Source organism: Ctenopharyngodon idella, chromosome 20 (assembly GCF_019924925.1).
Source record: "Ctenopharyngodon idella isolate HZGC_01 chromosome 20, HZGC01, whole genome shotgun sequence".
NCBI classification, from domain to species: domain Eukaryota; kingdom Metazoa; phylum Chordata; class Actinopteri; order Cypriniformes; family Xenocyprididae; genus Ctenopharyngodon; species Ctenopharyngodon idella.
Genome location: NC_067239.1, coordinates 8,471,735 through 8,489,951, shown reverse-complemented (window position 1 = coordinate 8,489,951; position 18,217 = coordinate 8,471,735). Strand labels below are relative to the sequence as shown.

General features: G+C 37.6%; 1 protein-coding gene across 3 annotated transcripts in view; it reads left to right on the top strand.

Moving 5' to 3' along the window:
* The window catches only part of enpp1 (ectonucleotide pyrophosphatase/phosphodiesterase 1), an 83,923-nt gene that overhangs the window by 26,305 nt on the left and 39,401 nt on the right, over positions 1-18,217 (top strand). For all 3 annotated transcript variants that reach the window (XM_051875080.1, XM_051875082.1, XM_051875083.1), the window contains 8 exons: positions 675-735; positions 3,371-3,468; positions 3,792-3,871; positions 9,284-9,403; positions 13,898-14,007; positions 14,384-14,449; positions 14,706-14,778; positions 15,106-15,214. In XM_051875080.1, coding sequence (XP_051731040.1) covers positions 675-735; positions 3,371-3,468; positions 3,792-3,871; positions 9,284-9,403; positions 13,898-14,007; positions 14,384-14,449; positions 14,706-14,778; positions 15,106-15,214 — 717 coding nt within the window. The remainder of the gene's footprint in view (positions 1-674; positions 736-3,370; positions 3,469-3,791; positions 3,872-9,283; positions 9,404-13,897; positions 14,008-14,383; positions 14,450-14,705; positions 14,779-15,105; positions 15,215-18,217) is intronic.

Here is an 18,217-nt window from a genome sequence, read left to right as displayed (position 1 = left end):
ATAAGGTTTACCTGTAATCCCACCCCCCATACACATACACACACACATGCCTAGACCTGACATGGAAAAATATGCTGTAATGTTACTTTGGAGATTCGATTAACAAATTAGTCTAAATTAAGAGGGTTTTGATGACACCAACATTAAAAAAAAATGAAAAAAAAAAACATACAACTAGCCCTGCTCTCCCCTTTGTTTTTGCAGTATGTTTGTGTGATTTGGCTGTAGCTGAAATGAAAGCACTGAAACTGATCTTCGAACCCTTTGAAAACACATATGGCTCACATATGATGAATCTGTTCCCCTTTTTAAACATGGCTGTGTCAGCTCATAATTCCACTAGTTGTCTTACTTCAGTTGTCTTACTTCACTTATTTACACAATAACAACCGTGTTTGTTCCTGTGGGTGCATTAACCACTGACAGCTAATTACTATTACTTGAAAATAAGCTGCCTGGACTGTGTCAGTTTGTTTGTATCATTAGAAGACCGTGATGAAATTCCAGTATTGTTTTGTACTTTGGCTTCTTTCTTGATTATGTTTGAATGCTTGTGTAGTGTTACCATCTCACCAAGGCCAACAAGTCCACCCTCTCCCTCGATACTCTGGCTAAACACCTGGCCAGAGTATCGAGTTACTAATACTTGCTTTCTCTTCCTTCTTTCTTCACAGGTGCAAAAACTTGGCTTGAAGAGGACTGTGAGGACATCAGGACTCCTCAATGTCCTACTGGGTAACAGACTTATGTATATAAATGAGACCTGTGGCTCTGTATCAAGCTCTGTATCAGGTTAATATCCTTATCTCAAAGCTTAGAAATTACAGTAGCACTTCCATCTATAGTTAATGAGTCTTTGAATATTTTCTAGAAACGTGTGTGTTGGCCACCACGTCCCTTTGACAATATGTTTTTACCAACTTTTGGGTTAAAACAATATTTTTTTTCCTTTGAAAATGAAATCCCTGACTGCATCTGAAAGCAAAAACAGCTGCTTCACGGTTAGTTTGCCAAGGACTTCAAATGCAGTCATTTTATATGAGGGAAACTAGTTTCAGGGAAACTAGTTTCAGAGAAACTTTTGTCCTGTCTAATGATCTAGAATAAATGAGCTGTAATCATGACCAAGCAAATATTTAATTACTACAATGTTGTCTATTTGTTGTTAGAAATACAATCATAATGTGAAAGAATAGACATAAATGAATTCATTTACACTTTCAACCACTCAATATGACATAATTTTTATGCCTTCCACCAATCACACACAGTATTATGAAATATCATATGCAGTGAAGTTTTATTTATTTATTTATTTATTTATTTGTTTGAAAAAAGTCTCTTACTGTCACGAATGCGGCTCCCGCGCCTCCTCCTCCGCACCACCGGAGGGAGCCATCACCTGAATATTGACTGTTCCCATTCGGACTACGTTTCCCATAGGCCCTCATTCCTGGGACTGATTGCGCACACACCTGCACCTCATCACACTCACACTATTTAAGCCCCACACACACACACACTCACCGCGAAGTCTTGATTTGCCCTGGTGATCATTTCTGAGCGTTTTCTTGTGGACTGTTTATTCTGTTACCGTTGGACTGTTTATTTGATCAAAAATACAGTAAAAAAAAATAGTACTATTGTGAAATTTTATTTCAATTTCAAATAATTGTTTTCTAAATATTTTTTTAAATGAAAAAACACAAGGTCTCAAGACGCGAGTGCCGCGTTTTTCAGAACGCAAGACGCTGCAAAGGCGCAAGACCCAAGCACAATGGTCATACATGTCCATCTAGCGCATTTACATAGAAAAAACAATGGAAAAGTAGTGCATTGGAATGGAAAATACATTATTTGTGAACAGACTATTTAATGATCTCATTGGCTGCAGGATGAGCAGAGGCCAATCAGCTTGTGCCATGTGGTAATGAAGTGATTGCTTATAGATTGCATGTAAAGGACCTAGCCTGTGTCATCTAGAGTTTCATGACTGAACTAGATATATGCCATTCAAATGTCTTAGTCCATTGCATTTTTCATAATTTAATGTTTTTTTTTTTTCATGACAAATTATATGAGTACAACAACTACAGTAGTTGAACTGAAAAAAAAAAACATGATTTTGGAAATGTCCTAGTATTTAGATCACCAGTGTACTTATTTGATTAATGGTCTAGAAATTGTATTTATTATATATCATAATTATTATTTTTTTTTAAATTGTCAGCATCCTAAAACTTACTGTGCCTTTGCAAGATTAAATTAGCTTTTAAATCACATGTGGACTCAGACTTTTAAATTGCACTGTATATAAATGCATCTATTTAGATGCACAGAGAGATGTTTAGGCGTGTGTGTGTTTATGTCTGACTCTGGGTAAATGGACTGTGTGGTCAGTGTTGTCTTTACCATTAGCTATAATAAACTCACTCTAAAATACATTCAGCTTTGCCCATAATGACATTCACAAGCGTAAACACAAATAGACAACTTAATGAGCCATATGCTCTGTTGAGAAGACTTTAAAACAGTTATTGCTGCCATTGCATCTCATCATAAAAACACATTATGAGGTGTAGTGGGGAGCCATAACAATTAAAAAAAAAAAAAAAAAGTAATATTCAAGAAAATTGTGTTGTTTTACAGTGGGCTTGAACATTTCATGCCGTTTCCTTTCATTTTTTTTTGTTTTTAAAACTTATTTTATTATAGTTTGAAATTGAGTAGTCTCACAAGAAATTGATCTGCTGTTTAATTCATAATTCTGTCTTTATAACAGCACAATCTTCATTAAAGCTTTGAAGGATATGGTTACGGATGGCTGATGGGTCTTTTAGGAGATGTGTGGAAGCAGAAGGGAATGCTAATTTAACTGTATAGTGTTGACATTACACAAGGCAGTAAGACAAAAACAAACTGTAGGGATATTGCTCCTTTGTGTGATATTTTGGCACCTGAAGTCTATTAAATCACTCATCCAAAACCAGTTAAAAGCTTTATGATCAAAACAAATAGAGAACAATAAATACAAATAATACATTTTATAATATCAACAGTTAGAGCATGCAAGCTTGTTTCTTAGAGCTTTTTCAGTAATTCAAGTCAATTTCAAAGCATGTTGGTTGTTGGATTTGGCATTTTGGGTGTAACATGACGTTTTGGGCTCTGCCTGTAGACATACACCAACATCTGCTGTTCTCTGGGTGAAACTGTGCTCATGTTTCCTATTGCTATTTTTACTTATGCATGGGCACTTCAACTAAAAATGGTAGCTACTTTTTTCCATGGCATGACAAGCATTTCAAAAAGTTCTTTATTTTTGTTACTTTTTTAAAAAGTTACTTTATTCTTTAAAATTTTTCTTTAGGTTTTCTAAACCGCCACTGCTGCTGGTGTCTCTGGATGGATTCAGGGCAGGATACATGAAAGCGTACAGCAGCCTGCTTCCTGTCATCAGCAAACTCAGTATGTCACATTAGCACAAAGTTTGACCCTGGCTATATTAATATGTCTCTTATATCTGTTAGGAGCATGTAATGAACATTGTGGTAATAAAACATTTACTTCTCATTTTAATCCAATTTTGATTAAAACAACTTCACGTTTGGCAGTCTGATAAAATGAGTCAAATATCATTTAAATATAAATTTTAAGTCATCTTGAAACACCTTTGAAAGTTTGCTGAGGCCCTCTAGTGGGCCCCAACCCCCTGGTTGACAACCACTGGTTTATATGAACTAGTACACCAGATTAAGTGGTTGAGCTAATGTCAAGTTTTGTTTCCTCAGGGAAATGTGGAACCTCCACGCCATATATGCGACCTGCTTATCCCACCAAGACCTTCCCAAATCATTACACCATAGTGACAGTAAGTGACGGGTTGAAATTAAACCACAATTGCTCATGAAGAACAACACATACATGTCAAAATGTAATTACAGTTGTTGTTGCTGTTGCTGTTTCTTACTTTAGTAGTTTATATGTGTTTGATTTGACTGACTATTTACATCAGTTAGGGTACCGTAAGACTATTGGTCTTAAAGGCGTAATTCACCCAAAAATGAAAATTCTATCATTTACTCAACCTCAAGTTGTTCCAAACCTGTATGAATTTCTGTCTTCTGCTGAACACAAAAGAAGATATTTTGTAGAATAAGGGTAACCAAACAGTTGATGGACCCTATTGACTTCCGTAGTATGGACAAAAAAAAAAAAAAAAAAAAAAAAAAATACTATGGAAGTATATGGGGCCCATCAACTGTTTGGTTACCGACATTCTTTAAATATTTTCAGCAGAAGATATGCATTCATACAAGTTTGGAACAACTTGGTGGGTGAGTAAATGACAGAATTTTCATTTTTGGGTGAACTATCCCTTTAAAGACCCCCTGTGGTGAAAAAAAGTTTTTCAAGTTTTTAATATGCTTTAAGACAAACCATGTGCAAATTCATCTGTCAACACCAAAGACAGTCTCAAAAACGCAGTTTGAAACAGCCTATATTTCCTACTGTCACAAACATGTCACCAATCCCGTCAATGTGCGGTGCGGGGATTTTTCTATTATTATTTCCAAGGATGCTGATTTTTAGAAGGTGGCTGAGAATGCAAATGGTAACATGGTTTGTGTAACATCACTTTAGCAACACATTATTAGCTGTTTGATAACGTAGTCAATCCAAAGGCTAATCATATCAATTACCATTATGTCAATTTTTATTCAAATTCTGAATTATACATATATAATTCAGAAAGTGCACAAAGACAGCTCCCTTTATAATCACTATAAAGCTGTCACTTATCTCAGTTTGCAATCTCACAATGTCCGATTATAACCAATGAAGTTGTCTACATTGCACAGTGAATCTCTTATTTACATTATGTCTACAATTTGTTAATGAGAGGATTCACAAGTGTGCATAACACAGACGTGATTGTGTGTGAAGCACGTGTACAACTATTCCAATTCTGATTGGCGCTATGTCACCCCATGACATGTAACGGTGTACCTCGGAAGCTATAAAGGATACACGGAACAAAGCAGTGTTAGCTTCTGATTGGCTGAAGCAAGCTACAGGAAGTATGGCAAGGCGACGCAGCGTCTTGTTCTCTTCTCAGGGAACCATGGTTACAGTCGTAACCTGTAACTTTCCCTTTTAAAGGAACTCCATGCTGTGTCTGATGATGTTGCTATGGGGAACAAAATACCCACTCTGCCATACTGACAAATGCCTGTCCTTGTGTGAAACTCTCTGGGCACAACTTAGGACAAGACCTCTTGAGACCTTCATGTAGAGTCCAGGTCCAGGCTGTAAAACCTGATAAATGTGTGCGAGGAAGACCAGCCCACAACTTCACACACTACTTGGAGGGAAACTCCTGACAGCCTAAACTTTGAAGCCGCCATACTCCTGGTAGTGAGGGCTTTCACAACCAGAGTGGAAGGCAGGCACGCACCTTGTAAGCTGTAGAGATAGCCTAAACGATCCATTTACTAATTGTTTGCTTAGAAGCTGGGGAACCCCCTTAGGTGAACCGAAGCATACCAGCAGCTGATTTATGCCACTGAGCAGTCCGGTGGACGTAAGTCACAAGGGCCCTAACTGGGCAAAGCAAATTAAGCTTCTCTTGGTCTGCCAACATGAATGGAGGAGGATGAAAGGCTTGGAGGGTACCAAGGATAACCCCTCTAGAACCACAGCCAGATCCTAGGCTGGAACTCTCACATGAACCGCAGGCCTCAACCTCAAAGTGCAACAAAGGAAATAAGTTACTAAATGGTGTCTCCCCAAAGACCCATCACCTAATGGTGAGTGGAAGGCAGCTATGGCCACCACGTAGACCCTAAGCATGGAGGGGGAAAGACCAGGGGAAAAAATGGGAACTCTAGCACTGAAGCCACTGGGCAGTTAACTGGGTCCAACTGGTATTCTCTGCACTATAAAGTGAAGACTCACCACATTTTTCACATCTCTGGCCGGAGGTGATATATTGTGCCTCCGTTCTGTCAAGTCAAGTCACCTTTATTTATATAGCGCTTTTTACAATGTAGATTGTGTCAAAGCAGCTTTACATTGATAACTGGTACATTATTTGGCTGCACAGCAGCTCTTAAAAGAATAGTGTCAATGCAGGCAGATCAAAGCACTGTTGAATATCAAATGTCAAGTCAAATGTCAAGTGTCCCCAACTAAGCAAGCCAAAGGCGACAGCGGCAAGGAACCCAAACTCCATCAGGTGACATCAGGTGGCAGACAAGTGCCAAATAGGTGTTTAAATGGAGAAAAAAACCTTGGGAGAAACCAGGCTTAGTCGGGGTGCCAGTTCTCCTCTGGCCAACAGTGCTTTGTTACGATTCAGGTAGCTATCATAAGTCCGACAGGATCGCAACATTCAAAGTATTTATTCCAGTTCCATCCAATTGAGGATCGTATTCATCACGGCGGTATGGACGGTTGTTGAGGAACTGTGTCATGGCTGTCGTGTCGATGAGGCCCTCACAGTGGATGATCTAGTTGACTCAATCTCTGCTGATACTTCAGGGCTGCGTTGTGGTCGTGTCAAGGTGCAGGTCCTTGGTCTCACCTGGATACGGCCCGGATCTGGTTGACTACGGTGAACCTCGGGATAACCAGAAAGACTAATATTAGCGTAGATGCCATTCTTCTTCTGATGTAATGAGTACATCAGGCGTTATAGGAAGTGTTCGCGGTTCCGGCTGACCTAATTTATGCAGCCTAATAATCCTTTAACAGATTTGAAAATATAAATTGGTAATGTGTTATGTGTATGCCAGGTTAAAGAAATGCGTTTTTAGTCTAGATTTAAACCGACAGAGTGTGTCTGCTTCCCGAACAATGCTAGGAAGATTGTTCCAGAGTTTAGGTGCCAAATAGGAGAAGGATCTACCGCCTGCGGTTGATTTTGATATTCTAGGTATTATCAGCTGGCCTGAATTCTGAGATCGCAATAGGCGTGAAGGACTATAATGAATTAGGAGCTCGCTCAGGTACTGGGGAGCTAAACCATTTAGTGCTTTGTAAGTAATTAGCAAGATTTTAAAATCTATACAATGTTTAACAGGAAGCCAATGCAGTGTTGACAGAACTGGGCTAATATGGTCATACTTCCTGGTTCTAGTAAGAACTCTAGCTGCTGCATTTTGTACGAGCTGTAGTTTATTTATCAGGCGAGCAGAACAACCACCCAGTAGAGCGTTACAGTAATCTAGCCTTGAGGTCATGAACGCATGAACTAACTGTTCTGCATTTTTCATTGAGAGCATATGTCGTAGTTTAGATATATTTTTAAGATGGAAGAATGCGGTTTTACAGATGCTAGTAACATGGCCTTCAAATGAAAGATTGGCATCAAAGAGCACACCCAGGTTCCTAAGTGACGACGAAGACTTAACAGAGCAGCCATCAAGTGTTAGACAGTATTTTAGTTCTCAGTGTTCTGTGACAGAAGGTCCTTCCTGATGGGAATCTTCCAAGGAGGGCCATCCAGGAGAGATATTAGATCCGTAAACCAAGCTCGGGCCGGCCAGAACAAGACTACTAGGAGTAGACAAACTCTATCCTGCTGAACCCTCTCTAGAACTCCCAGCAGCAGAGCGATCAGGGGAAATGCATTCAACAAACTTTAGCTGGATACGTGAGGGAAAACCAGAGCAGATAGTGTGATGTTTCTTGAGAAGCAAAAAGGTCATCTTCCACCTGGCCCAACTTTCTCCAAATCAACTCCAATGTCTTGTGGTGCAGTCTCCATTACCCAGGCTCCATTACCCCGATTCAGGTACCCAGGGATGAAAACTGCCCTCAGTGAGAGCAGTTTGCCCTGGGCCCACAGCAGGATCTGGTGTCCCAGTTTGCAAAGAGGGCGCAACCACAGACCCCCCGATGATTTATATACGAGACTACCGATGTGTTGGCTGACCGGACAAGAACATGATAGCCTCTGAGGTCTGGGAGGAAGTACCTCAGTACTAGAAATACACCCATTATCTCCAGGAAATTTATGTTCCATGAGAGATGATGACCTCTCCATAGACCCAGAGTTGAGCAGCCTTCTAAGACCGTGCCCCAGCCTGTGAGGGAAGCGTCTGTTGCAATGACAAGAGGCCCCCAGCACAGGTCCTTGGAACAGGAACCAAGGTTTCTTCCACATCAGCAAGGTACAAAGGCATCTGCATGTAACCTTAATCATGCGAAAAGTGTTGTGCTCGGGGAAAACCACTTGGTCTTGAGCCACCACTGCAGTGGTCTCGAGCCACTGCAGTGGTCTCATGTACAGAAAGCCAAAAGGAATCACGTTGGACACAGGATGAGTCCCAACAATTTTTTAAACCGTTTCAACAGTGATGGCTTGGCCTAGCTTGATTCTGCTTACTGATAAGAGAATTGGCTTGATATAAGCAGGAGACAGCTGTGCCTGCATGGTAATCGAATCCAAATAAGACAATCAGCATACACAGAGTACTTGCTGAAGACTCAGAACCTAACACTGTGTCTACACCGGACGCGAGCGGCGCGGTGTCTACACTGAATGCGACGTGACAAATTCCCGACAGTAAACGGATTCCCCATTCTATTTCTGATGTAGTCCAAGTGCTTTCCAACGGTCGTCTTGTCGCGTTCACTGTAGACAGCTTTTAGCCTAATGTAGACACTGTGTAACGCTGCATTTTTCCGAGTATCCTTTATAATTTCTGCACTGTCATGCGTCACAAGGTGATGTAGCAGCAATCAGAATTGGAATAGCTGCACACATGCTTCAGATGCAATCACGCCGAGGCATACCTCATAGTGTCATCAACAGATGAAGCATGTATAGTTCACTCTTTCTCTTCTTCCTCTGAATAAGTTTCTGGTTCAAACATATGACTGAATAAACCAATATTTACCGAGTGGATCAGGTAGTCCGAACTGGTGTGATTGAGTGGAGGCGGGGGCTAGTTTGCCTATTCATAGATCTGCGTATACTAAATGAAGCAAGGGTGAACAGTTACATTCAAGTTTTTTTTTTTGTTTTTTTTTAAGGCATAAAGAAATTATTTTCACAGAAAAAAACGTTTAAATATGTAATTTTGATTATCAAAAATGAGACTGCAGGGCGACTCTCTAGCTTATTATTTGAACCTCAGAACCTGTTGTCACTTTTTTCTATAAAAATTTAGTCAATTACTGTTAGTTCCATTTCCATTTTCCAGTTCCCAGTTTTGTAAGTTATTTTTCTTTGATTTTTCCTGATTTCTAATGAGTATAATGTTTTTGTTTGCAGGGTCTATATCCAGAGTCACATGGAATTGTGGACAATAAGATGTATGATGTCACTCGCAATGCCTCTTTCAGTTTGAAAGTTGATGAGAAATTCAACCCCTCATGGTACCTGGGTGAACCAGTGAGTAAATGCACACAGATGAAACCTAAAAAAATCAATATGCACTGATTTAAGTTAGGACATCAGCAGTGATTATTGCACAACTCTCTATATAAGCTCTCTATATCTTTATGCAATAATTACGCAGTCAGATTCCAAAAATATATTTTTCAAAAGTAATCAGAAAGTCATATTATATTACCTAATATGTGTAGTGTAGTAGATTACGTTACTTACTACAATTTTTATTATGTAATTTGTATTCAGTAGTGGACTACAATTTGTGAGTAATCTACTCAGCACTGTCTACATATATACAGTACATTCACATAAAGCGATATATATTGTATATCAACTCTCAACTGCCTGAGTTTTTTTTTTTTTTTTTAGATTCTGACCCAGTGTTTGCAGTTCTGCCCCTCCTTTGTATCACTTGGAGGAAAACTAACTAGTAGTTATTAAAGCCTGTAGTGTGAACTTTACATCCTAATTTAAAAAAGGACCTTGCATTTAAAAAAAAAAGGAAAAAAAATACTTAAATAGAATCTTTCATATTTTTGCAATAACGGTATGGTCTTGATACGTATAGGGACCAAGATCTAAAACACAATATGCTGGTGACCTTACCTTGTATTTCAAGAGTTTATCAACCCAGAGCAAACTTGTCTTCAGCGCATTATGTTTATGTTAACATGGGATTTCTGATCAACCAGCTTCATCAGAAAGACAATGCCAACCTAAATCAACCTGGAAATTCTTCAGTTACACATTCTTTCACATTCTTGTTTTATGACCCATTATTGAGCCTCTGGTAGGCACTGCTTGAAGAATCCTGATGTTCTTTTGGATCACACTATTCTGGACAAATCACTCTAGAACTTGATAGAGCCGTTTCATCATCTCACATTTGTTCTGTTGTTGCCAAGGTAAAGAGTGATAGAGTGGAACTTTCTTCAGGCTCTTGAGGTAGAAATCATCCAGATTGCTTCCTGTATCAGTGTGGGACAAGAGGAAAGTTACACCCATCCTCTGTTACCACCCTTATCATTATCTTTAGAGCTCACCAAGCTGTTTGAGGGTAATGAAGGGTGGTGCACAGATGTTAAACACACTGCAACCTACTCATGTTTGCAATCAAACATGAAGCAAATGGTCATCCTGTGTGGATGTATTTTGATTCTTGTTTGGTGCCAACCAGGGCTTCTGAACTTCCTTAAATTCCTCACTGGGAACACTTGTCCCTCTTGTTAGTTTTTGTGCTCAACTTTCAGCTACACGCCTTTGTTTTGCCCCGTCCATGGTGCTGAAATATTTGCAGTGTGAGGGCTTCTAGTTGGAGATATAGAGATTTGCTTGAGAAAAGTGGCAGTTGTTGCCAATTGAGACTAAAAATTTAACTAATGGTCTCTTAAATGTGCAAGACATTCATACTCATGGGTAGCCTGTGTTACCTTGAAGACTGGGTTAGAATCCATCCTATATATTGCCTTTTACAGTAATTACAGAGATGGCTTTGTGGTTTCTAAATGTAGGCTTGCATGCTTGAATTTAGTGCTTCTTCATGACCATGTGTACTTTACTATACACCGTGTTCCAAATTATTATGCAAGTGACACATCTGTAGGATTTCAGTACAATAAACATTCAGATTTTATTTTTTCAAAGAAAGTGTTTGTTTGTTTTATTTCTCCATATCTTTTTAGATAACTGGTATCAATCTCAGACAGGTTTGTTAAATAGTTTGCCAGGTCTTCTTAGGTAAATGGAAACCTTACTTAAACAGGTTGTTTCACATTTTTAAGCAAGTCACAGTTCTCATGCTTGGGGAGGAAGAAAGATCTTTCTGAAGATGAAAACCATGAAATGATGCGATGTTATGCAAAAGGCATGAAAACAACTAATATTGTGTGAAAACTGAATGGAGATTATCGAACTATCATAAGATTTGTGAGTAATTTACATCACAAGAGAACTTGGTCAGATAAAGGCTTAAAAAAAATGTATTAAAAGGACAGCTATAAAAAAGCCGCTGTTGAGCAGCAAACAGGTATTTGAAGCTGCTGGTGTCTCTGGAGTCTCAAGAAGCTCTCCATGCAGGCTGGCAGTTGTGCGTAAAGTTGCATTTCAGCCATCCCTAACCAAAGCTCACAAAAAGAAATGTTTACAGTGAGTTTAGAAATACACAAAGACTCATTTTTGTAAATAGTTTTATTCATTAATGAATGCCATACTACAATGGTTGTTCTAGATCAGGGGTGGGCAAACTCAGTCCTGGAGGGCCACTGTCCTGTAGAGTTTAGCTCCAACTCTGATAAACCTCACCTGCCTCTAGCCTTCTAGTAATTCTGAATGAATTGATTTGCTGGTTCAGGTGTGTTTGATTAGGGTTGGAGCTAAACTTTGCAGGACAGTGGCCCTCCAGGACCAAGTTTGAATACCCTTGGTCTAGATGGATGGATTTCTGGATGGTTGATGAGTGGCCACCACGTTCCAACAAGACTACAACGTCAGCAAGGAGCTAGCGGGTGATGATTTGGGCTGGAATATTGGGAAGTGAGGTGGAAGGTCCCTTTAGGGTCTCTGAGGGTGTCAAAATGACTTCTGCAAGATATGTGGACTTTATAACTGACCATTTTCTGCTATGGTATGAAAAGAAGGATAGTGCCTTCTGAAATAAAAGGATTTTCATTCAGGACAGCACACTACCCCATGCTGCAAAAAACACTACAGCAATAAAACTGTTTAAAAATGTATTTCTACACCCACTGTAAATGTTTCTCTTTGTGAGCTTTGGTTAGGAGTGGCTGAAATGCAACTTTATGCACAAAATGCATGGAGCCTGCATGGATAGGTTCTTGAGACTCCAGAGACACCAGCAGCTTCAAATACCTGTTTGCTGCTCAACAGTGTTTTTTTTTTTGTTTGTTTTTTAATAGCTGTCCTTTTAATACAATTACTTTTTTTGACAAACTTTCCTTAATGAGCCTTTATCTGAGCGAGTTCTCTTGTGCTGTAAATCCAAATTTTATGATAGTTTGATAATCTCCATTCAGTTTTCACACAATATTAGATGTTTTCATGCCTTTTGCATAACATTGCACCATTTCATGCTTTTCATCTTCAGAAAGATCTTGATTCCTCCCTATATTTAGGGATGCACTGATATGAACATTTTGGCCGATATCGATAACCGATAATTCTTTATATTTGAAAGCCGATAACCGATATATTGGCCAATAAATATAAATCCAAATTTGTATATAATTTTTGAGAGCCTGATTACAAAACCAAAAGTCTCCCCATTAAAAGCCATGCCCCAAGCTCACAATTATAATGTTCTCATTATAATTTTTTGTATCCTATATGACAGACTTGCGCTGTACGTTGTACTTAACTGTATTTTCCTTTTGATGGGATTTTCAATCATATTTCAAGCAATTCAAAACCATCATTGTGAACAGTGCACATCTGAAGTGTCTCAGCTAAAGCAAATTATCCATTATTTATCGGCTTTAATATATCAGCCAAATTTTATTATCGGGCTGATAACAATAACATTAAAAATTAGCATATATCGGCCGATCCTGATATGGTGGTTGATATATCGTGCATCCCTACCTATATTGCATGAGAACTGACTTGCTTAATGATGTGGAACAACCTCTTTAAGTAGGGTTTCCAAGTTTCTAAGAAGACCTGGCAAATTATTCAACAAACCTGTCTGAGATTGATACCGGTTATCTAAAAAGATATAAAGAAATAAAACAAACAAACACTTTCTTTGAAAAAATGTTTATTGTACTGAAATCCTACTGATGTGTCACTTGGATAATAACGTGGAACACAGTGTAGTAGCGACTATTTTTAGTGTTTTTGTTCTTGTGTTCTTTCAAAGAAACTGTGAATGAAGCTGGATTTCCAGTTCCTTAACCTAGGGTTATTGTCGTCAACTAAAACCATAAAAAACATTTTCATTACTAGAAATAATATAAATATGAAACTGAAATAAAATAATATATAAACAATCTTTTTCCAAGTCAACATTTCTTATTTGTTTAGTTTAATTTGAAGTACTAAAATAACTAAAACTAAATAAACTAAGACTAAAAACTATATAGCCATATTCAAAAAAATAATAATAAAAATGACTAAAACACACAACAAAATTACTAAAACTTAAAATTAAAATTAAAATATAACTATAGAAACTCATTCAAAATATTAACAAAAAGTATTATATTATATCACTGATACTAAAATAACTGCCTCAACATGAATCAAGTTATTTTATAAAGCAGAATTGCAGAATGTTGGTACCAGTAATGTGTTACTTCTGTTGCAATATGCAACACATTTGCCTTTTTTATTTATTTTTTTATTTTTTTAACTTTCAGTTGACTAAGGCTTTCTCTGCAGGTGTTTTTTTTTATTATTATTCTAAGTGGTGTTTTATCTTTTCTGCACTTAATCTATTGTCAGCACTCTCATTCTCGTTCATCCTGTGATTGTCTTTAGGTTTGGCTCACAGCCATGAGAAACAAACTAAAAACGGCAACTTGCTTCTGGCCTGGATCCGATGTGAAAGTCAATGGACAATACCCAAATTTCTGGATGAAGTATAAGAGGTGGACATTTACAATACCACATTGTTTTAACTTTACTATTAACTGGATTTTAGCATTTTAAAATTACAAAAGGACTGACTATAATTCACATTAAAAACTAGGAATTAAGAGCAACACTTCATATTACAGTATTTTTAAAACCTTTTGAACCCTTTGAAGCAGGTTACACACATAATATGACTGAATGTAGGCTTCTGCTGAACCCAGTAGAATATATCAGGGTTTTTAGTAACAGCCATCAAAAGCTGGAAAACAAAGTTTATATGATTTAAATGATGGGCCTCAAGATATGAACTCAAACAGAATTCATATACTTTTTAATATTCTTCTGAAACACTCAGAGCAAAGATATACTGTATTTTTTTTTTTTTTTAAGGGAAATTCCTTTTGAAAAGAGGATTGCACAAATCTTTGAATGGTTGCATTTACCCAAAGGAGAAAGGTAATTTATTTGTTTATTATAATGTTTATTTACATTTATTTGTCATAAATTAGGCCTATTGACTTTGTTTGTTCTTCCTAGACTGTAAAAACCTGCAATTCTTACCATAAAGAGCTACAGTATTTATGCCTTATTTAACCATTAAAAATGTTTCGTTGTTATAATTTTTTATTTAATAAGTGATGTTAAATAATATTTGTGATTTAAATAAAATCAGTTATTTTTAGTTTTTTTCAGTGTATATACTCTGTTTTAGGCCAGACTTTTACACCTTATACTTTGAAGAGCCTGATGCTTCCGGTCATAAATATGGACCAATGAGTAGCCAGGTAAACTGAAGACAAACAACATGTGCAAAATAATTGACGAACTTCAATTTCTGTTTAGTTCAGGGGCAAATGTCTGATTTAAGAAAACATTAAATGAACTTGGTCATTGTTGCTTTTTTTGTTGATGAATTGCATGCAATACAAGACAATTTGCAATGATTGATATAACTCCTATCAATGGTTTGCTCTCACGACTGCAAAGAAGAAACGTAAAAGCCAGTATTTTATGTTGTTTGGTGTTAGCACTCCTAAATACTGTACATAATCAGTATGGTGGTGCTGGTGAAAAGTTTTCATTCAAAATTGTGATTGATTTTTGTGTTGCAGGTAATTGAGGCTTTACTGAATGTTGACAGACTTATTGGCTTGTTGATGAACGGTCTCAAGGAAAGACAGTTGCACAAATGTGTCAACCTGGTTCTGGTCTCTGACCACGGTAAGTACTGTGATGCTTTATTGTGTTTATCATTCATAAGTTGCTGTTGGTCGGCTTGAATCACTTTAGAGTTCCTTCTGACGTTGCAAATGCAACCAGGAAAATGGGAAAATTTAGTTATTGGGGAACCACCCTGGTGGCTAGTTCCTATAACTTCCAATAAATACCTGTTGTGAAAGCCTCTTCAGTAGAGTATTAGTAGACTGTCTGCTTAATATCTGCTAAAACTTTATTTTGATGCTCCCCCAACATTCTACTGAATGAAAGTAACTTTGCAAGTACGTCATCAACTTATTCTACTAACCCAAACTCTAACCCTAACAGTCTACTAATACTCTAATGAGAGTTAACTGACATGTAGGTGGAATGTTACTTGTAGGCAACAAAATGTCTAAAGAGGGCCGTCAAAATAAAGTGTAACCAGCCATCTTCAGTCTAGCCTGCCAATGAATAATAATTATCATAAAAACTGACAATGCCTAGTAATCTGTCAAGTTACAGATAGCAGTTGACAAAGCAATACAATAGCAAATTGTTTTTGTGTCGAGACATGACAACTTAGCGGAGCTTCCCGAGCTTCAGACAAAGACGACACACCCACAGGCCAAAGCCTGCAGCCCAGAAAAATCCCGAGTACAGCAATAGAAGAATAAAAAAAGAAAATACAGTCTCTGTATACACAAACACCAACACACAGTTCTAGTGGATCATAAGTAATGATTGAGAGGGATTATTTTTGTATGAGTCTATAAATTATTTTTTTGGGAAAATCCTGCATAGTGCATCTTTAACCAAATATGAATTTGAACATGTAATGGCAGGAGCTGTAGAGTACAGTGGGGTAAAAGGCCCCTTTTAAGGAAAATGTGGTGGTGATTTATTTATTTTTTTTCTGATCACAAGATATTCATTGAATAAAGTGTATTTTGACATTTCATATTATTTATTTGGCATTTCAATCATTTCAACTGATGTTTTTTTTTATCTGAAGTTTTATTTTTTCACTTTTACTATATGTAACACTCAATCCGACATTAGTAAATATTTATTGCATTCCATGTATTCCCAGTTCACACCGAGAACAATAACTATAAAGATAACTATAACGATAACTATATTAATGTGTACATCAACGTAACATAAGCGTGCTGCAGTTTTGTCTTCCGCCCCTTTAAATGCTCGCGCTCTTTAAAACAGGATGGATTCTGATTGGCTGTCAATGTTTTTATTGTTCATCAGATGCGAAATTTTTTTGAAAGTGGCTCCAATGATATTCTTGTCACGATTATCTTCAGTTAGTTTCATTTTCATGGACTTCTAGTTTGTCTTTCTTCAGTTACCTGATTCCTTTGTTCTAGTTTCCCGCCTGTCATTTGTTACCATAGACATTCATTAACGATCACACCTGTTAGTCTTTTAGTTCATCACCATGTTTAAGTTTCTCATTTCCTTTCAGTCATTGTCCGGTATTGTTGTGTTATACACACTGTTACAATCATTCATCTCTAGTTTGTTTTATTTAATAAGTCCTATTGTAATTTGTACTTTTTGGAAACTTCTTTTTCATTTACTTTGGAGCTAACATGTTACAATTGTTCCTCTGTGCCGTTATCGTTATAGTTATGGTGTAGACTCTGTTCTTTCACATTTAGAATGTTATTGTCCTTGGTGTGAACAAGCCTTAAAACTAAAACCGTAAAAATATTTTGTTACTTTTAAATAAAATAAACTTTAACTTGAATAAAACTTATTTTATGTCAGCTAGATGCCAAGGCAACATTACTATTTTTTTATTGTTTATCTTGATGTACTAAAATAACTACAAAAAACACCCTATATAGACATATTTAATAATAATAATAATGAAAATGACAATACCAGTGCTGCCAACTGCTTCCAATTTAAAGTACCTAAAACTGGTTGCTAAAGCCCTGTTTCCATCTGGTGTTAAGATGCGTTTTGGTCAATCGGATCACAAGTAGGATACAGGTGTGATGCAGGTGTAAACAGGGTGTAAAACGTTTTGAGCTTGTCCACTTTTGACCACTTCCAGAGGTAGTCGAAAACGAATTAGACCGGATTGCTTTCGTAGTGGAAACGCTCATGCGGTTGAATGTGTTCGAACAGCCACAAAAGACCACCTACTGACCTAACGCGTAAACATTATGAGCAGCAGATGGGATTTAATCTTTGTCAGCTGAAGACCCAAGTTTGGTTTGAAGACAAAAACGTAGCAGGCACAATGTTCTCTCACCATTCCTGATTTCTTCACAGCATTCGGCATGGTATTGTGGCTATCAGAGCAGAAATGAAAGCTAATGCTCTCTGTATGTTTTTCCATCATCTCCGGGCATGTTTATATGCGTGAGTTTATTTTGTCCATACATTTACCCGCCCATAGACCCTCCCCTCAAAGAAATCAGGACAGAAGTGGTTGAAAGTAGACAAAAGAGACGGATTAAAATACCAGGTGGAAACGGGTATGTGTCTCTCTTGTCCACTCGTGATCCAATCAACCAAAACGCATCTTAAACGTTTAGTTCACCCAAAAATGAAAATTCTGTCATTAATTACTCACCCTCATGGCGTTCCACACCCGTAAGACCTTCGTTAATCTTCGGAACGCAAATTAAGATATTTTTGTTGAAATCCGATGGCTCAGTGAGGCCTCTATAGCCAGCAATGACATTTCCTCTCTCAATATCCATTAATGTACTAAAAACATATTTAAATCAGTTCATGTGAGTACAGTGGTTCAATATTAATATTATAAAGTGACGAGAATATTTTTGGTGCGCCAAAAAAAAAAAAAAACGACTTATGTAGTTATGGCCGATTTCAAAATACTGCTTCATGATTCGGATCGCGTGTCAAACCGCCAAACTGCTGAAATCACGTGGCTTTGGCGCTCCGAACCGCTGTTTCGACACGCTGATTCATAACGCTCTGAAGCTTCCTGAAGCAATATTTTGAAATCGGCCATCACTATACAAGTCGTTATTT